Source organism: Carassius carassius, chromosome 29 (assembly GCF_963082965.1).
Source record: "Carassius carassius chromosome 29, fCarCar2.1, whole genome shotgun sequence".
Lineage (NCBI taxonomy): Eukaryota > Metazoa > Chordata > Actinopteri > Cypriniformes > Cyprinidae > Carassius > Carassius carassius.
The window spans coordinates 17526429-17545771 of record NC_081783.1 but is presented as its reverse complement, the minus strand read 5'-3'; the positions used below and the strand labels follow the sequence as shown (position 1 = coordinate 17545771).

The window sequence follows — 19343 nt, the reverse complement described above, 5'->3', positions numbered from 1 at the left end:
TCTTGCAAATCTTTTTTTTCTTTTGAAGATCTTGAAGAAAAAGAAAATGCAAATTTTCTTTTCTTTATTCCTTGCAATTACAAGTTTACATCTCACAACTGACAATTTTCTTCTCAGACTTGTAATTATTCAATTTTTTTAAAGAATTGTGAGAAGAAAAGTGCCAATTACCATTTGTTTTATCATTATACTATGATTAAAACTGTGGTATTGATGCAAAATATTGCACAGCTTTATGAAATGCTCACTTCTGATTGGTCTTTCTGTGGTTAAAATGTTTTGAATGACCACTAAACTGTAAATTTGTCTATTAACTCTTTTGGAGCTACTTTTCTCTCTCAGAACTCTTATGGTCTTCTCTCTCACTTAAGTGAAGTATGTTCAGTTCTGATCAGCATTTCATTTCCAATTATTTGTTTGTTTAGCAAAGTAAGTGTGACAGTGTACAGTAAGATAGGCTTTTACAATAACCCCAGAGGACTGCTCAGGAACCATTTGAATCATTATCATTACCTATTCCTGCTAACTTGACCAAAACGTTTGTTTGTATGTTAATAAAATTAATTATACAAATCAAAAACACTGTTTTTGGAAAGTCATTTTTTACTCAATATATTCGTCATGTCATACATTTTATCATAATTGTATGAACAGTTCACAAAGGACCAAAATTGATCATGTCCAAATCCTCTTAGATGCATACAAGAACAACACAATAAGCAGATTTTTTTTTCCTTTTTTTTTTTTGCTTTTTTTATTTAATATTTTTGTAAAAAAAAAAAAAAGGGGGGGGCGTCTTATCCAAAACATGGCATTACAGTGGCAAAAGAGCTCAGTCTGCTTTACAGAGGCACACCATTGATAATGCAGAATTACTTGTAACCCAACTCGACTAAATCATTTTCCAATCAAAATGACATAAAACGCATAAAAACGAGTAGTTTCAAACCATGGCTGCTTGAGTAAAACAATGCTCTTTATCATGATTTCCTAAACAAAGCATTTTAAAAGACCTACACTTACCACAGAGCCGATAACAATGGGTTAAAACAAAATGAAAAGAAAAACAGAAACACTACACAAACATATCAAGGGCCCAAAAAGGGTCAGACATTTCCCATTTTCACTACTTACAAAACAACCATCTCCAATGATCCTGATGGATGTCACTAAACAGGCAGGTGTGAAAGTCTGAATGATGCATTGTGGGATTTCAGAGCTGAAGAGCACAGAACTGCTGGTAAACAGTCAGGATATGATGGTCGAGCTCAGCAGTAAACAGCAGGTTCTCAAGGGTGCCCATATACTGCTGGATGATCACATGATGCTGTGGACAACAATGGATATAGAAGGTAATTAATAAGAGATGTTTAATGACCAACTATACACACAGTACAGACCAGCAAACATGTGGATCAGGACTACCATGAGGAAGATCTGCTGCAGCCTCTCGATGCAGTTCTTGTACCAGGTGGTGTTGATGTCTACGCCGCTCGTTTCACAGCGAACCAGGTGCTCTGTCAGTAACATAATGAAGCGCTGCAAGAAAAAGAGATAACAACAGTTCTTTTGTCATCTCTTAGCTCCAGGCACTGTCTTCAAATATCATAATGAAACAAAAGACCCAGCGAGAGAAAAAGACATGAAAAGCTGAATGTTTATTCTTTCCTGACAAATAGGAACAAGGTGTAAAAGGCGTTGTGACATTAACAAGGACACATCTTTTGCAGCTTTTATTTTATGTAGTCATGAAGAAAAAAAAAAAAACCTATTAACAAAAAAGCTCAGGATAAAATGGATCTGCATTGTCATGGACGCACCTGGAATATAACAAGGAAAAGGTTCTTCTGTTCGCTCTGGGCCGACTCTACTTTCTCCTGCAGCCTCTCGATCTGTTCCTCCAACTGACCCTCCTCATCCTCACTGTTCTTCTCCATGTCCTCTTCATCGCCGCTGTCCGGCTGCTACAGGAAGAGAGAAACTTTTCAGATCTCAAACACATAAGGCATCCGCACTCTCATTAATTAATGGGCATCACTCTGTATCGGGCTTTTACATTAGTCGTTTATAGAAAAGCTTTATTTAAAAAATAAATAAATAAACACACACATCCTCAGTACAGTCATCTCAACCAAATATTCTTAAACCAAAATCTAAATTTTCGCTGCAAGCTCTTAATACTTGACTGGTTGTGAAAGAACAAATTTGTTGTTTTATTTTGAATCATTAATATATCGATAAAGACCTGAAGAAATACAATGTTTTCAGTGGCACATTAAAATATTTTAATATTTTCAAATCACAGGTAACAAAATAAATTACAAATACATACTCTTTCACAAATATACAGGGTAAAATAAAAGGTATAAAATATGAAAATATCAAATAACTGTTTTAATAGGTTGTGATGTTTGTTTGTAATATGTTAGTGCTGAAACTAGTGCTGTCAAAATTGGCGAGTTAACGCAGGCAATTAATTTTTCCAGTTAAATGGCATTAAAAATATTTAACACAGAGGCAGAGCCAGGGTTAGCAGTCTCACGCACAACTGCTGCGTCGGTCTCTTTTTTTCTTGACAAGAATTGCGTTTTAGACAAAACATCTTTATGACCACATCAAATAGGACTAGGCATATGACGGTATGAAATTTTAATGTTGCGATTAATTGCTCATGCTTTTATCACGGTTTACATCACAGTATTGAAATTTAGTTGCAAAAAAAAAAATAGTCAAACTATTATAGATTTAATAACTTTCTTATAACAGAGAAAAACTGAACATTTACATACAATAAATACACAAATTTGTATGACTTAAAATAATTGTGATTCACGGATTAATTGCACTGCTTAACCATCATTGAGTGAAAGTTTATAATTTACATGTGTTTAAGTCCTGTCAGTTTAGCAGAGAGAGAGAGAGAGAGAGAGAGAAAGAGAGAGAGAGAGAGAGAGAGAGAGAACGAGAGAGAGCCCCGGCTGCACGCTCACCGTCTTCAAACAACACGAGCGCTGTCTTGCTCTCTCTCCCTCGCGCATATTAATCAATATTGACACGATGGTGTCGATGTTTAAATAATTTAAAATGAGAATGTAAGTGTGCTCACCCCATTTTTGTTTGTAAGGAAAAATTAGATTAGATTTCATAATCGCAATATATATCGCAGAAAAGCCCATATATATATATATATATATATATATATATATATATATATATATATATATATATATATAACACACACGCATTGTATTTTTCGGACTATAAGTCGCACCTGAGTATAAGTCGCATCAGTCCAAAAATACGTCATGATGAGGAAAAAAACATAAGTCGCACTGGACTATAAGTCTCATTTATTTAGAACCAAGAGAAAACATTACCATCTACAGCCGCGAGAAGGCGCTCTGTCTTCAGTGTAGACTACAGGAGCACTGAGCAGCACAGTGCGCCCTCTCGCGGCTGTAAACGGTAATGTTTTCTATTGGTTCATGTCAAATTAATTTTGATAAATAAGTCGCACCTGACTATAAGTCGCAGGACCAGCCAAACTATGAAAAAAAGTGCGACTTATAGTCCGGAAAATACGGTGTGTGTGTGTGTGTGTATATATATAGGGAAGTCGTGGCCTAATGGTTAGAGAGTCGGACTCCCAATCGAAAGGTTGTGAGTTCGAGTCCCGGGCCGGCAGGAATTGTGGGTGGGGTGAGTGCATGTACAGTTCTCTCTCCACCTTCAATACCACGACTTAGGTGCCCTTGAGCAAGGCATCGAACCCCCAACTGCTCCCCGGGCGCCGCAGCATAAATGGCTGCCCACTGCTCCGGGTGTGTGCTCACAGTGTGTGTGTGTGTGTTCACTGCTCTGTGTGTGTGCATTTCGGATGGGTTAAATGCAGAGCACAAATTCTGAGTATGGGTCACCATACTTGGCTGAATGTCACTTTCACAATTCACAATTCAATTCACAATATATATATATATATATATATATATATATATATATATATATATATATATATATATATATAAGATAAGTTAAAGAAAAAGACAAAAAAAAAATTTAAATAATGGGGGGAGGGGTGCTTTGTTCATACTGACAACACAAAGCTAATTTAGATGGGTTTATTTTATAATCTGAAACACAAATAAAAAAAGATTCCAAGCCCCATACTATGTGGTTTGAAATACGTTTACTATGTATAAGAAATACATTTTCATCTGTAGTAGTTTTTGTAGTGTCTGGGACTCTAGGTAGGATGTAAAAAAAAGCAATATTCCTCCTCTACAGCATATGTTGTCTCAGATACCAATTCAAGGCTGTGGCTAGACATTGTGACCAACCAGAAGCCAAATTTCCAGTTGTCTGTCTGGTCTATCCTCACTAGTTGCTGGATGAGAAAGTGTGTTTTATAGCGGATCTTATAGCGGACACCTACATTATTTCTACAACAACCAATGTTGACATTCCAGATGCTGTCTGCAACTGCACAAACAAACGATGCAATGTTATCACTTACTAAAGTAACAGTGAACTACAGGCGATCTCAAAGATCAGAAAAAAAAATCTAATCAGACTGCAGTGTGGTTTGAACAAAAGCCCACATGGACAAGTGTCTTATCAGTCAAAAATATTTTTCCTCTACCTTTTTGTTTTGTTGCTTCTCCAGCTTTACTTTTGCCTCATCCAACTCTTTCTGAATCTTCTGCACGTGTTTGTTCATCTTCCGGATGGTAGAATGTAGAATCTCCCACACATAAAACCTGCATTGACCCAATGAATGTAAATCAGTTACAGCTGCAGTGACCTCACCTACACAAGTGTGTTCTGCAGATTTACCTGGTGAAATCATGAGCCATTTCGGGAGAAAATATCCAGTTTGCCACAGCTGCACAGTCCACAATCTGGGTCCGTATCAGCTTGTCCACCAACACTGAGATCATCTGAAAGAGCACAATGACAGCATGAGCTCTCATAAATGCCATGGCAAGCGTGCGATCAGACAATACAACATATACAATATGATGTCTGAATGACCCCACCTGAGGATGGTTCCTCCAGAAGTCATACAGAACCCTGAGGATGTGCAGCTTCCCCTCATCGCTGTCCGTAAGGGTCTTCAGAACCTCATGGAATCTGAGAGAGAAAAGAAAAGCACCTGAGCATTTTACAAGCATTGATACGTTCTCATTGATCTGTGCTTTTAGCAATTACAGGCAGTGTTTGTGAGCAGAAGGAAGGGGAGCACGGAGCCAGCTGCTAGCAGGCCTGTGTGGGGTTTGGCAGGAGATACTCACTTGGCCAGGGCACTGAAGGAATGACTGGAAGACTTTGCAGCCAAATGGAGCAGCGTCTGCAGGAACACTTCAATCTTTAGAGGGTTGAAGCCATCACCCTCATCTGGATAGAAATCATACAGAGAACCATGCATTTACATTCACTCACTTAGGAGATGCATTTATCCAAGGAATATACAAAAAGCGGAACATCTAGCAATCTGTAATAAGAGCAAAATGTACTCAATGCACAATGCCAAGTTCCAAGTATACTGACAAAATTCTGTGCTTTTATAAGTTAACTGCAAACAGTGGTAATGTGCAATTGTTACCTAAAAGAACTACTTCTACCCAAGTTGTAATTTGATCTTGATCCTTATCTTATGTTGTTAATGATGATGATTCTTACAAGTTTACATTAGCTCAGAGAACATTGTTAAAGTCTGGCTTCACTGCAGCTAAAAAAAAATTATACAGCAATGGTTTACACCTAACATGCATCTTAGAAGATTCTGGCTGCTTTCTTTTCATAGTATTGTTTGTTTAGAACCCAGCACTGCAAGGATTAATGGGACTGGAATACAAACTGTTCCCTAGTGGAGTAAAATAGTCCAAGATTTAAAAGAGACGTTTTAAATTGAAGGCATTATTCTGTCTGGCAATTTGCTGCAGTGGTTTATTTGTATGTTCCTTTTAAATTACCCTGAAGTATTATTCAATGTACTTATGTGTTTGTTTCCTTTTTTTTCCTTAGTATTTACCCTGTCATTTAAGGTGTGTCTTGTAATGTTATTTTTTTTTAAATAATAAAATCACAAAAAAATAGCTACTTCTACCTGATTTAAACCATAGAAATTAGTTTTGCAGGTATAAAGTAGACCAACCATTTAGAATAAAAATAAAATTTATAAAATTAATAACAATGAAAGATAAATATAAATTAAATAAAAATGCTTTTGAAAAATCTCACGTTCATAAAGGTTGCATTTATTTGTTCATAGCAGTGATGTTGTGAATTATTACTACAATTTAAATTAACTTTTCTATATTCATAGTTTTTAAAACACAATTTATTCCTGTAACGGCAAAGCTGAATTTTCAGCAGCCATTACTCCAGTCTTCAGTGTCACGTGATCCTTCAGAAATCATTATTGTATTATAGTGACTTTTTCAAGATTATTTAATGAAATGTATATACATGCATTATGAATCGCAAACATAAATATTAAATATGTTATAAATATTTAGTTAATTTATTGAATATCTCTAACAATTATCTATTTAAATTCAATAGAAAGCCCTAGACCAGGGGTCCTCAACTCTGGACCTCAAGACCCACTCTCCTGCAGAGTTTAGCTCCAAAACCAAACACACCTGAACAAGCTAATCGAGGTCATCAGTATTACTACAAAGAAGGGCTGCACGATGTGTCGTTGAAGCATCGATATCGCGATGTACGAATCCACGATAGTCACATCACCAGATGTGCGATGTAGGCTGTCTTAATTGATCCGTTATTCATTAACCGTACGGGCCAGCTTCTCCCCGGCCCTTGACTAATGTGATTCGCGGATTAATTTGTGTTTTTAAGTCCTGTCAGTTTAACAGGGCGCATATAAGAATGAGGGGGAGGGGGAGAGGGAGAGAGAGGGAGAGAGCCCCGAGCCCCACACTCACCTTCACCATCTTCAAACAACACGAGCGCCGTCTTGCTCTCTCTCCCTCGCGCATATCAATCAAAAAAAAAAAAAAACACTATCCAGTGATTAAATGTTTTCTGTGTTTTCAAATCTTGTGCGATATCCTAAACTGCAGAGATAATTACACAACGCGTGCCGTACACATCTGATTCGCGAACTAATGATTCCTTTGAACTGATTCAATTTAATGAATGGTTTAAACAACTGACCTGTCCAACACTGAACTCTGAATTGGTGTATAAAAAAAAACTGTAACACTTTACAATAATGTTCTATTTATTCAACTATTTAACATTTACTATTACTAAACTGCACTTCTACAACATTGTTAATTTCAACATTTAGGCTATAGCCTTCATTGTTGAAATCAAAAGTTGTACAGTATTTGTTAACATAGTTAATGCACTGTGAAGTAACATTACCAAACAATGAACAGCTGTGTTTTTATTAAAAAAAATAAAATAAAAAAATAATTGTTTAACAAATTTATGTTTTACAAAAAATAATAAAGATAAACAAAGATTAATATAGTAACAAAAGTATTGCTCATGGTAAGTTCATGTTAGTTAATATTCAAAACTTATCCTAACCATATCCTAAAGTTACAAACAAATTATTTACTCAAATTTAAATAATACTCTGATGTTTAAATAATTTAAAATGAGAATGTAAGTGTGCTCACCCCATTTTTATTTGTAAGAAAAAGAAACATTAGATTAGATTTCATTTAGCAATTTATATCGCAGAAAAATTAAATATCGCAATGTCATTTTTTCCCCAATATCGTGCAGCCCTACTACAAAGTTCCAGGTAGGTGTGTTTAAACCAGGTTGGAGCTCATCTCTGCAGGAAAGTGAAATCTCAAGTTCCAGAGTTGAGGCCCCCTGCCCTAGACTAAGTTTTGGACTATGATTGGCAAGTGGCTTAAATGTCATATGAGACCCACCATCATCATCATCCTGGTTTGGATTAGGGACATCTTTTAGAACAATAAGAATCTCCTCATTAGATGCCCGGTTTTTGATAGCGTTACCCACTATAGTTGTCATAGCTAATCCTGGTAATGAACCTGAAACAAATTAAAAGACAAAGACAAGCAACATTACACAACAGTATCACCAAACTACACTGGAATATAATACAGCTGCAAAAAAAAACAGTGGAAGTGGTCAGTTCTCACTATGAGAAAGTAAAATCAAAAGACATGTATACATGCATGCATACAAATATAAATGTATACATTGCATCAGATGTGTTTGTGAGCATGAACATACTGTCAGCCTCCTCTCCGTATTTATAGCTACACACAGGGTTAGCCGGGATCAGCGCAGAGAAACTCGGAGGAACAATGTCCACTATCCGCTGATGGTACGACAACCTGCAGGTTCATAATCAAGGCTTAAGTGTAATAAACATAACAGCATGCATGAACTTGGTCCAATTGGCAATTATAAGAAGCAATGCAACTTAATAAAGAGATGTGTGAAATTTACCTCATACACTTTTCCAAAACCTCTTTAACGAACTTGGGTTTAGGCTTTTCAATATCTTGAGTCAAGCAGTCAGCCCTGAGACATCAAAATTCAATACTTATATAAAATAGACAACTTTTAGACAATACACAACCTGTACAAATAATTCCCAGAGGAAACCGCTCATCCTCACCAGTCATCCCAGCTCCATCTGAACTGGAAGTTACTCAGATGATGGGAGAACCAGTTGATGAGCCTGAAACCAAATAATCCATCATATTAAAGAGACATTAAAGGGACAAAAGCTTTGAAGATTCTCAAGCCTCTCTGAAGTCAATGTTGCTAACATTTCTTTTTTACTGTAGTAAGAAACGTTTTAATGAGGATTAAATTCAAAGTCTGTTAACAGAATTCAACTGGGTAACTATACTTTCTCAGGATGAGATGATATTTAAAATCAATGTAGTTAAAGGAAGAGTTCACCCAAAACCGGTATTAGTTTCTTTCTTATGTTGAAAACAAAAGTTATTTTGAAGAACCAAACAGTTGTTGATCCTTACTGACTTCTATAGTAGGGAAAATAGTACAGTTGAAGTCAATGGGGACCATAAACTGTTTGATTAACTGCATTCTTCAAAATATCTTCTTTTATGTTCAACATAAAAAAAAAGAGACTGATACAGGAAATACAGGAACGACATTAGGGTAAATGAGTAAATGACCATTTTCATTTTTGGGTGAACTATCCCTTTAACAAAAGGGAATGGCTTACCCAACTATTCAACTTCAAATTGAAGACTCACCGGTCTATGCAGGTTGTGTTCATTGTGTCCAGCCTCATATACATCATTTCTGTGGCTTGAGCAAGCTGAACAATGGCAGGTTAAAGAAAACTACACTTATGTTACCAAAGGTTTAAATTTGAGAAATTGCTGTGGCACAATGTGAAGGAGGAATCAGTTATAAAAACAAACTGACATGGTTTTCAGTCAGTATGAAGGATACAACTTGTGGTAAAGAGCCCGGTTGAAGTTTGCAGAGCTCAATGAGTAATGCAGTGTACATGACATCAATGTGAGGAGGACCTGGCAGCTGGAATAACTCACCAAATATCACCTACAAAAGATACAGAATTACACTGAAATATCTTACTTAAAGCCCTATTCGAACAGGACTAGTTTTCTAAACTACGCTCGAGTTTCGTTTCTTGTCACCCCACGTCCATGTTTTTCATGTACCAATGAGGACAGAATTATTATCTCAGTGTTTATTACAGAGGTGGGAGAGTCTGTTTTGTACATCTGGTCATCGCAGAGATCACACGCACTGTATGCGTGCATTGCATATAGTCATTCGGATTACCATTAGTTAGCATAAACACAGGTTTACTACAAGTGCCATGGTTACGATTAATGAACTATTTTGTTTCTGTTTTTTTTTTTTTTTGCCCTCATAGTTCACTGAAAAGGTTTGTACTGTAAATATGATTGACTATCAGCAGTCATTTTATCAATGTTCGTAACATTTCTTACTAGAGTTGGGTATCTTTTGAATTTTATCGATTCCGATTCTGCTTATCAATTCCAAGTTTCGATTCCAATAAGATTAGAAAATTAAGTCAAACATTTAGATGTCAAACATTTTTACAAAGCATTCTGTTGCAGCTGAATAACATGAGCAAAAATCAGCAGCCTACAAAACACTGCAGGAGGAATTTTGCCTGTGATTAAAAAAATACCATAGCAAAAACAACTAGATTAATATAAATTTTAGATATTAAAGTGTTAAAGACGAGTAAACAGTCAGTAATAAGATAGGAACAAACAAATCAATTAGCAATATCATAAATAAAACTAAACAAAATTTCAGGTACCGAAACTTTAATTAAAAGTTTAAAAACACTGCATAGTTTTCTTTTTATAAATAAAATAAAGATTAATCAAGTAAAGTTATTAAATATATTCAGTCAAGATCAGTGAATGATTTTCTTTTGTTCTTTGATTATCATTAATGACAGACAGCGCGTTTATTAGGCTGTTGTATCTAAGCAAAAATACTGCACATGTGTGTTTTCTTTCTCATGTTTATGTTCACGTAATACAAAAACGGCTGCGTTTATGGTGATATACTGATGTAGTTTTCTGTATCGTAGTTTCGACTCGGAACAACCTTTTCTACAGTTAAAATACACAGAACAGTCCGAGAACAGACCCAAACATGCTGTAATAAGTTTTGAGATTCTAAGCTACTTTAGTGATAAATCACAGGAAAGCGCTGACAACTAGTTTCTGTGTTCCTCGGTGCGCACGATCTTCACAGCTACTGTTTATATGAGTGTTTGTGCCACAATGCAGCTGCGTGAACATGGTAGCTCGATATAATAATACACATCTGATAATCTAATCGCTTGAATGTCCAAACCATAAAACAAATACAACTGACAAAGTTTAGTGAAAATGCAAGGCTCACCGCTCACGCGCCATCACTATCTGTTGAACCGGCGTTCACCTCCGTGTTTTGCTTTTATACCACTGACTGGATGGGGCAGAGTCATGTGGCTACACACGCGCTAGTATGCTTTTAAGTGGGAAGTGTTAACAGGATTAAAAAAGCAAAATAACCGACATGGGAAAATTACGGCGGTTCGAGGTTATGAATTTCGGTTTTGATTACTTTGATTAATCGTCCAGCCCTAGCTGATATTACAGTAGACTACAGTAGTATTACGGTTTTAAATACTCATTGCTTTGGCATGAGGCAAACATATTTAAAAAAATACATGCAGTAGTAAGAGCATCTGTGATAGTTCATGTGTGCCAAAATACACAATGAAATGTGTTGTGAAAAAAAATCTTGTCTGCAATCACAGACATTCGAAGAGCATCAGTTTGCCAAAAAACAGTAGGTAATTATTACAGAGGTTGTTACTGATGTGGCAGATTCGGAAGGCATTAAAACCGCAAAGTCAGCGAAACCCAGATTTCTCTAACGACCCCCAGTAAAAATAGTACTGTCCTAATAGGGCTTAAGTGCCAATTTCCTGCACTAACAGTAACTAACAGTAGCTAATATATTTACCATATTATAAAATAAGTGAAAGTGAAGTGACATACAGCCAAGTTAGTGACCCATGCTTGGAATTCGTGCTCTGCATTTAACCCATCCAATGTGCACACACACAGCAGTGAACACACACAGAGAGCAGTAGGCAGCCATTTAAAGCAGTTGGAGGTTCAGTGCCTTGCTCAAGGGCACCTCAGTCGTGGTATTGAGGGTGGAGAGAGAGCGCTCTACATTCACTCCCCTACCGACAATCCCTGCCGGCCCGAGACTCGAACTCGCAACATTTGGTTTACGAGTCTGAATCTCTAACCATTAGGCCACAACTTCCACAATAAAAAAGGACCAGCATCAAATTCTAATTTACCTCCACAATATGGTAGTTAAGGGGAATCTTGTTTTTTCCAGGGTAGCTGAGCAATTGGGCAGCACTGTGAAAGAACAAAAAAAAAAAAGAAAGGGGGGGGGGGGCACAGTTGAAGGTCAAATATGGTAAGCTAGGTTTCAAATAATACTAAAAGCAAAAAGTAATGCTAATAGCATATGCAAAGGACTGACCAGGTCTTCCTCTCCCTCCAGTGAGACTTGATTATGCAGTGCAGGTTCTCCTCAATCACAAAGCGCTCAACTGAATGACTTCCTGGCATCACTGGCCCCTGACAACAGACAGACAAACACACTTACATATACAAACAGCATCCACAAGAACACATTTGAAGCATATTAAAAGTGAATAAAACTGAATATTCATTACAGTTCAAAAGTTTTGGGGTCAGTGGGATTTTGTTTTACAGAAGGGATGGATAAATTAGATCAAAAGTGACAGGAAAGGCATGTATAATGTTACAAAAGATTTCTATATCAAACAAATGCTTTTGAACCTTTTATTCATAAAGGAATTCTGAAAACTATGTAGCATTGTTTCCAGAAAATAATAAGCAGCACAACTATTTTCAACACTGATGCTAAAGAATTTAATTAAAGACCATTAAAATTTTAATTTTGTTTTTAAAAAAAGTTTGTTTTTAAAGAATTATGCATTTTTCCTCCGATGTCCCATTATAGATCCAGCCGAAAAATAAAGACTAGATTTGAAACATTACTGCACCTCTGGGGCATCAGTGTAGTCGAACATGCGGAAGACGACGTGGGGCATGGGGTAGACGGCGTCATCAGAGTGCGCTGGAGGGGTGAAAGGGGGCAGGTTGTGCTGCAGGGCTTCACACAGCACGCTGTCAAATGCAATATAAGGCCGCAGGATGTGACGCTCCTGCCAGCGGTCTTTCTTCAGCTTCTGAACCTGAGCCCAGAGACAGTCCAGATACTACACAGAGAGACAGAGGAAATTAATTACAGTGAAAGGACAGAGCAGCTCTCAACTGGTGGGTTGTAGGTCTGTTCGGATACGGTCACTGACAAGGAAAAGGGAGGGAAATTATAAATAAAATAAATATATATAAATAAACACATACACACAGAATGAATCAAATGTGATAAAAAGAAAGCTTCTTCCATATCATTTGTTTGTTAATGTCAAAAGTTCTAAGTGCATCTAATAAAAATTCTATGGTAGTTGTGCAAATTCATTTCACTTGGTTGAAGAAGCTAGTGGGAAAGCTAGACAAACCCATCCTCAAAATAAATTAATGAAACATACAACCCAAACAGCATTAACAACTGCACTGAGAACAACTGTGATTGATATTTTGTTAGTGCTTATAAAGTGATGAGTCTGGAGCCTGTTTTCTGACGCTAACCTCTTCCTGTGGGTGGGGCTTTTCTGCAGTCCACACCTGCAGCATAGGAACATGAGTCTTTTGACGCCGCCTGTAACAAAACCCAAATCATGACATTTCACAGCAGACTATTTTCTGTAATCTACTTGCATAACATCCTAATATCAACAAAGAAAAATAAGGTAGGTGTTAGTTTTAAAGACAACATGATATCAAAACTAACACATTTTTCTATCAGTACACACAAACATATACATACCAGTAGAAGTTTTTTTTATCCCTTTAAAGCCTAGTGTATCAGATTCAATTCAATACACATCTCTAAGGCTTCTAAATTATACTCAATCAAAACTTTGCTAAAAACTTGTAAAACAAATCCCAAATTCTGTCATCTGGTTGATTATAGTAGCTATATGCTTATACTTTTTATAAGGTAGACCTTTTAGCATAACTCTAAACATCTTTTTGCTGTAAAATCTATGATGTATTTTTATTTACAATAAGTAAGAATAACTTCTATATCGTTATCTTCTGTTCAAGACGAACACTTACTGGACTGGTGCAACCTAAGTGTACTTGATTATCCATATCATTTTTTAGAAATCATATTTAAAAAAAATTATCAAATATGACAGATCCTATACATTTAATGAACATTTATTTGTACATAATCATCATTGTATTGCACTGCATTAGGTGTTTTGCATCATATGATCTTTAAAACTGAGCTTTAAAATATGATATTACCCAGACATTATTCTGAGAAATAGACTGACAGCTGATATTTTTATATGCATTTTATTCATATAGTCTACTATTCTATTATAGTAAAATAGCCATTAAAAATACATCTTACCTTGTGGCCATATAAACATTAGAAAACTTAGAATATCCAATTAAAATACTTCAATCCTTGAGTATGAGCTTGTTTATTTATATATATTTTTTAGATCTTTTACAACCTTGTTTAAAAGTTCAATAAACGTATAGCTATTTATAAAAAAAATTCCAGACTAGTACTTGAAGGGTTAGTTCACCCAGATAGCAAAATTATGTAATTAATAACTTACCCTCATTTTGTTCCAAACCCGTAAGACCTCCGTTTATCTTTGTAACACAGTTTAAGATAATTTAGATTTAGTCCGAGAGCTCTCAGTCCCTCCATTGAAGCTGTGTGTACAGTATACGGTCCATGTCCAGAAAGGTAAGAAAAACATCATCAAGGTAGTCCATGTGACATCAGAGGGTCAGTTAGAATTTTTTGAAGCATCGAAAATACATTTTGGTCCAAAAATAGCAAAAACTATGACTTTATTCAGCATTGTCTTCTCTTCCGTGTCTGTTGTGTGGGAGAGTTCAAAAAGCAGCTGGATATCCGGTTCGCGAACGAATCATTCAGTTCACCAAATCGAACTGAATCATTTTAAACGGTTCGCATCTCTAATACGCATTAATCCACAAATGACTTAAGCTGTTAACTTTTTTAATGTGGCTGACACTTCCTCTGAGTTCAAACAAACCAATATCCCGGAGTAATGCATGCACTCAAACAGTACACTGACTGAACTGCTGTGAAGAGAGAACTGAAGATGAACACCGAGCCGAGCCAGAGAACGAACAAAAGACTGACTCGTTCACGAGTCAAGAACCGGTTGCATCGGTTTTTGGATCACCAGTAGTTCTTTCGGACAGTTTGATTCAATAAACCGGTTGAAGAAAACGGTTCACCGGTTCTGAATCACACATGCGCAGTATCATCAGCTCCTCGATTCTTCTTATCTGGCTCGGCTCGGTGTTCATCTTCAGTTCTCTCTTCACAGCAGTTCAGTCAGTGTACTGTTTGAGTGCATGCATTACTCCGGGATATTGGTTTGTTTGAACTCCGAGGGAGTGTCAGCCACATTAAAAAAAGTTAACAGCTTAAGTCATTTGTGGATTAACGCGTATTAGAGATGCGAACCGTTTAAAACGATTCAGTTCGATTTAGAGCTGAAACAACGAATCGATTTAATCGATTATTAAAATAGTTGTCAACTAATTTAGTCATCGATTCGTTGCTAAATAACTTATTTGCCGTAAGCGGCTCATTTCGGGCATATTTCAAATCTGCGGTGACCAAAGTGTGGCAGTAATGAGCCACCGGAGGTTTTACTCAGCCAGTACAACAGGAGAAGTAGCGAATAGCTGGCCTCGTTTTATGTCACGTGCTTCCCGAAACAGCGTCTCTGCAGCATTCAGCGGGATGTGGGAGTACTTTACTTTGAGCCTTCAAAAAAGAAGATTAACCTGTAAACTCTGCACTACTGAACTGTTTAAGGGGCCGTTCACATATCGCGTCTTTTGCGCGCTCATGTTCGTTATTTCCAATGTAGGCACGCAGTATACGCGCTCATAATGGAAGCGACGCGGTCGCGAAGCGCCCGTTTTTCCAGGCGCGTCCGCACCGCATCGAGTTAAAAACATTTCAACTTTTCAGAATGTGGCAAGCGCACCGCGGGTCATGTGACAAGAACTAAATCAGCTTCATCCTTTCCCGTAAAAACGTTTAAAGCTCAGCCAAGATGAAGGAACAGCTGATCATAGCTGTATATGGATTAACATTTTGACATAAATTTAGTAGCAGAGCTACTGCAAGTGATTTTTAGAGCTGCAAATCCATTTATCCTTTGCTGAAATTTCCGCGTCTTCAAGGAGAGAGCGCGTCATGGTTGCTTAGCAAAGGCAGACACCTCGGGAGCGCTTCTGCCCGAGCGCTTTGGAAAGGAGGAGAAAGCGGTGCGCCTAGTGTTTTCCACGCGTTTTTAGGCGCAAAATGTGAACGGCCCCCAAGACTTTCATTTGTGCAGATTCTCCAGTACAATGTTGTTTGCAAATGTTTAGTCGAAAAAGCCGATAACATTGCTTTTTAACAGTTAACATTTAAAGCTTTACAAACATGTTCTGTGATCAGTTTGTCGTTTACCAGTTTATAATTCAGTCGTGCAGCCTAATTATGACTGAATGAGAGAGGTAAATGTTTAAAGATATTTGAAATGCACTTTTTTTCTAAGTATTCACTGCTCTTTTTCACACAGCAGGTTTTTTGTGTGTGTCCGATTTTTTTTTTCTGGACAACCTTCTGATGGATTTTACTTTAAATTGTGAGTTCCATTCAGGTTTCATGCCATTGGCACTTTATTCGAAGGATTGTTTACAATCTTATTCTGTTTTATCCTTATTCTTCGTGAAAATATGTTCTGAAAGATTCCTTAATAAGCTTTGTTCGGGATGTTAAACTACTTTAGGAGCTCTAAGGACTGCCATGGTGAAAACATTATTTGAAATCTCATTGTGAAATTTGCTAGAGTATGGGTCAGTGTTTTGATTTCAGAAGAGTTCAACAAAAGGATTACTAACACATAATAAAACAACTCCAGGTATATTTTTGATGAGGATATGACAATGCAAAATGGTTAAAATCTCTTAATCTATGCTGAATGATAAAGACCCTTTATTAATAATTTACTTGGGGGGGGGGGGGGGTGGAAAAAACAAAAATATAAGTACATAAACCGATTAATCGTAAAAATAATCGACAGATTAATCGATTATCAAAATAATCGTTAGTTGCAGCCCTAGTTTGATTTGGTGAACTGAATGATTCGTTCGCGAACCGGATATCCAACTGCTTTGTTTTGAACTCTCTCACACAACAGACACGGAGAAGACAATGCTGAATAAAGTCGTCGTTTTTTCTATTTTTGGACCAAAATGTATTTTTGATGCTTCAAAAAATTCTAACTGACCCTCTGATGTCACATGGACTACTTTGATGATGTTTTTCTTACCTTTCTGGACATGGACAGTATACCGTACACACAGCTTCAATGGATAGACTGAGAGCTCTCGGACTAAATCTAAAATATCTTAAACTGTGTTCCAAAGATAAACGGAGGTCTTACGGGTTTGAAACAACATGAGGGTAAGTTATTAATTACATAATTTTGCTATCTGGGTGAACTAACCCTTTAATATATAAGGTTGTACAGAGTTAATATCATAACCTATCATGTTTCAAATCCTGGTTCTGATGGTTCTATATTATTTCTCCACTAATATTACCAGGAAATATATGGCACAACAAAAGATAACGTGTTGCAGCTTGTGCTTAGTGCCATATTTTGTGCAAATGTAAAAGATTTGAAAGAGGAACCTACTTTAAATATCCCTCAATTTGGTTGAGCAAGCGATCCATTTCCACATCCTTCTTCTCATACAGTTCCTTGCCAACCCAAGGCAGACTGGACAGCACAGCGTACACATACCAGTCAGACCGCACCTGTACAGACACATCTGTCAGCCTCACGATTATCTATGTACTGCTATGTACATGGATGGATAGGGTCATGTTCACCTGTGGTATGTCTTCTTCCTGCGTGACACTGACAAAGTTCTCAAACATAGCAACCATGGATGGAGCCGCGATGACATGACAGTTCACCAGGTCACTGAGAAAGCGCACCTGCAGTGCATATGATGAATTAAACACCATCAAAACTTACAATAAAGTTGTGATGCATTTTTTTTTATAAACGCTAAACAGCACAAACCAAGTAAACAGCCTCAGAGTAAAGGTTTGATTTGAGTGTCTCCTTAAGTTGTCGGATCATGGCCTCCACAAACTCTCCTCCAAAGTTGTAGTTGCGAGCATTGAGAAGTCCCACTAGTGTTGTGTACACTGGTAACTTCTCTGGCAAAAGCCTTGCACTGTTCAAAAAACAAAAAAAGTGTTATATACAACATCTGTTGCATAGTGAGATTAACTTTTGACGCAAAAGTAAACATTGCACATTAAAATACAGGTCGCTTACACAGCACATAAGATGCGTAGGATTTTGTTTTTATAATTAGGAAGATCCGCCTCTAGGACACCAGCAAGACCCTCCAAATTGCTCTCTAAGGAGGATGTACTCTGGAAGAACAGAAATTAACCAGTTATTATGTCTAAAATAAAAAATACAAACTGCATGAGCAATAAGATGTGCTACCTTCTCTCCCACTCGACATATCAGTGACTCCAAGCGGTCTTCGATCTCAATGGGTTCAGACGTCCTCCTCCGTTTGTGAGGCTGGGAGCCGGCTGCAATGAAAAACTCAAACATGAGAGTCTTATAGGTGAACTTTTAACTAACGTTGACCATGTATATTAACCTCGTAAAAGTCCACATGTTTGAAACAAATGAGAACATTCCCTTTAATCAAAGTGGACGGGGTTATAGCCAAATAACTAAAAACAAGCATAACATGTCCCTTTTTACATTAATGAGATCAAAATTAGCTGGATTCTGTAGTGTAATTTTGAGACAATTAAAGACAAATGTTTAATGGTAAATAAAAGTACATGGAAGTTAAGAAAAAGCTATTAAATAGTATTAAATATTGCAAACACTTGCATTCCGTACTAAATGATCATAATCAAATTCAAAGCGCTTTGTTTACCTGAAAGCTTCCTATCTGTTCGAAAATTAACATTTAATTGGTTATTTTTAATGCAAATACACTTAATGCAAATAAACAGACTACTTATGCCAAATACGGCACCCCTCGGCTGCCATATTGTCAGAAAGTCTTTCATTTGCAATCATAAGAGTAAACAAACACACAATATGAAAATTACATAAACTCATGTCAACGTGCATGCTAACATGCTAACTCACTCACCATCACTCTCATCGCTGTGCCTTCGCCTCGACATTTCTCAAATTCAATATTCAGACCGTTGAAATGGTATGGGAAAAAACTGCTCCGCATACAGTTTTTGGAGCTGTTTTATATCCACTGAATTGCGTCCAGTAAAGCTTGAAGCTTTGAATGGTAACAGCCGTTAGCCACACTAGAAAAGTAAAGGCGGTTGATTTAAGGAGAGCACATCCGGGCTAACAGCTGCGTCAACGGAAACACTTGTTTTGTTGCGACTCGTCTCGTGGAGAGAAGTCCGATTCACCACCAAGAATCGATTCTTTCGAGAAGTTTGTTTACACAAAATTGGAGAAAAAACAATTAATTGATTTTTTTTACACAACTATTGTAGGATTATGATCACTGGTTAATGCTGAAAAACCTATA

At 36.9% G+C, this 19343-nt stretch overlaps 1 protein-coding gene across 1 annotated transcript; it reads right to left on the bottom strand.

Annotated features, from left to right (window-relative positions):
• Positions 1-768: 768 nt before the first annotated feature.
• On the bottom strand, positions 769-19163 carry LOC132109774 (nuclear cap-binding protein subunit 1-like). The gene is made up of 23 exons (XM_059516111.1): positions 18939-19163; positions 18266-18357; positions 18089-18189; positions 17828-17984; positions 17632-17739; positions 17435-17556; positions 13260-13329; positions 12611-12826; positions 12061-12158; positions 11870-11933; positions 9448-9558; positions 9246-9310; positions 8636-8698; positions 8464-8538; positions 8245-8348; positions 7917-8039; positions 5292-5394; positions 5037-5130; positions 4834-4937; positions 4640-4757; positions 1821-1964; positions 1426-1539; positions 769-1327 (listed from the first exon to the last, which is right to left on the bottom strand). The coding sequence occupies exons 1-23, from the start codon at positions 18970-18972 to the stop codon at positions 1214-1216; spliced, it is 2394 nt and encodes a 797-aa protein (XP_059372094.1). The 5' UTR covers positions 18973-19163; the 3' UTR covers positions 769-1213.
• Positions 19164-19343: the final 180 nt, after the last annotated feature.

Bases quoted from the DNA above. Each gene is read 5' to 3' on its own strand.
- LOC132109774 (XM_059516111.1), bottom strand. From the start codon at position 18,972: ATGTCGAGGCGAAGGCACAGCGATGAGAGTGATG. The intron at 17,557-17,631 runs GTGAACATGACC...GTGTCTGTACAG, and splicing joins AGGAAGAAGACATACCACAG to GTGCGGTCTGACTGGTATGT. The intron at 12,159-12,610 runs GTGCAGTAATGT...GTCTGTTGTCAG, and splicing joins ACTACACTGATGCCCCAGAG to GGGCCAGTGATGCCAGGAAG.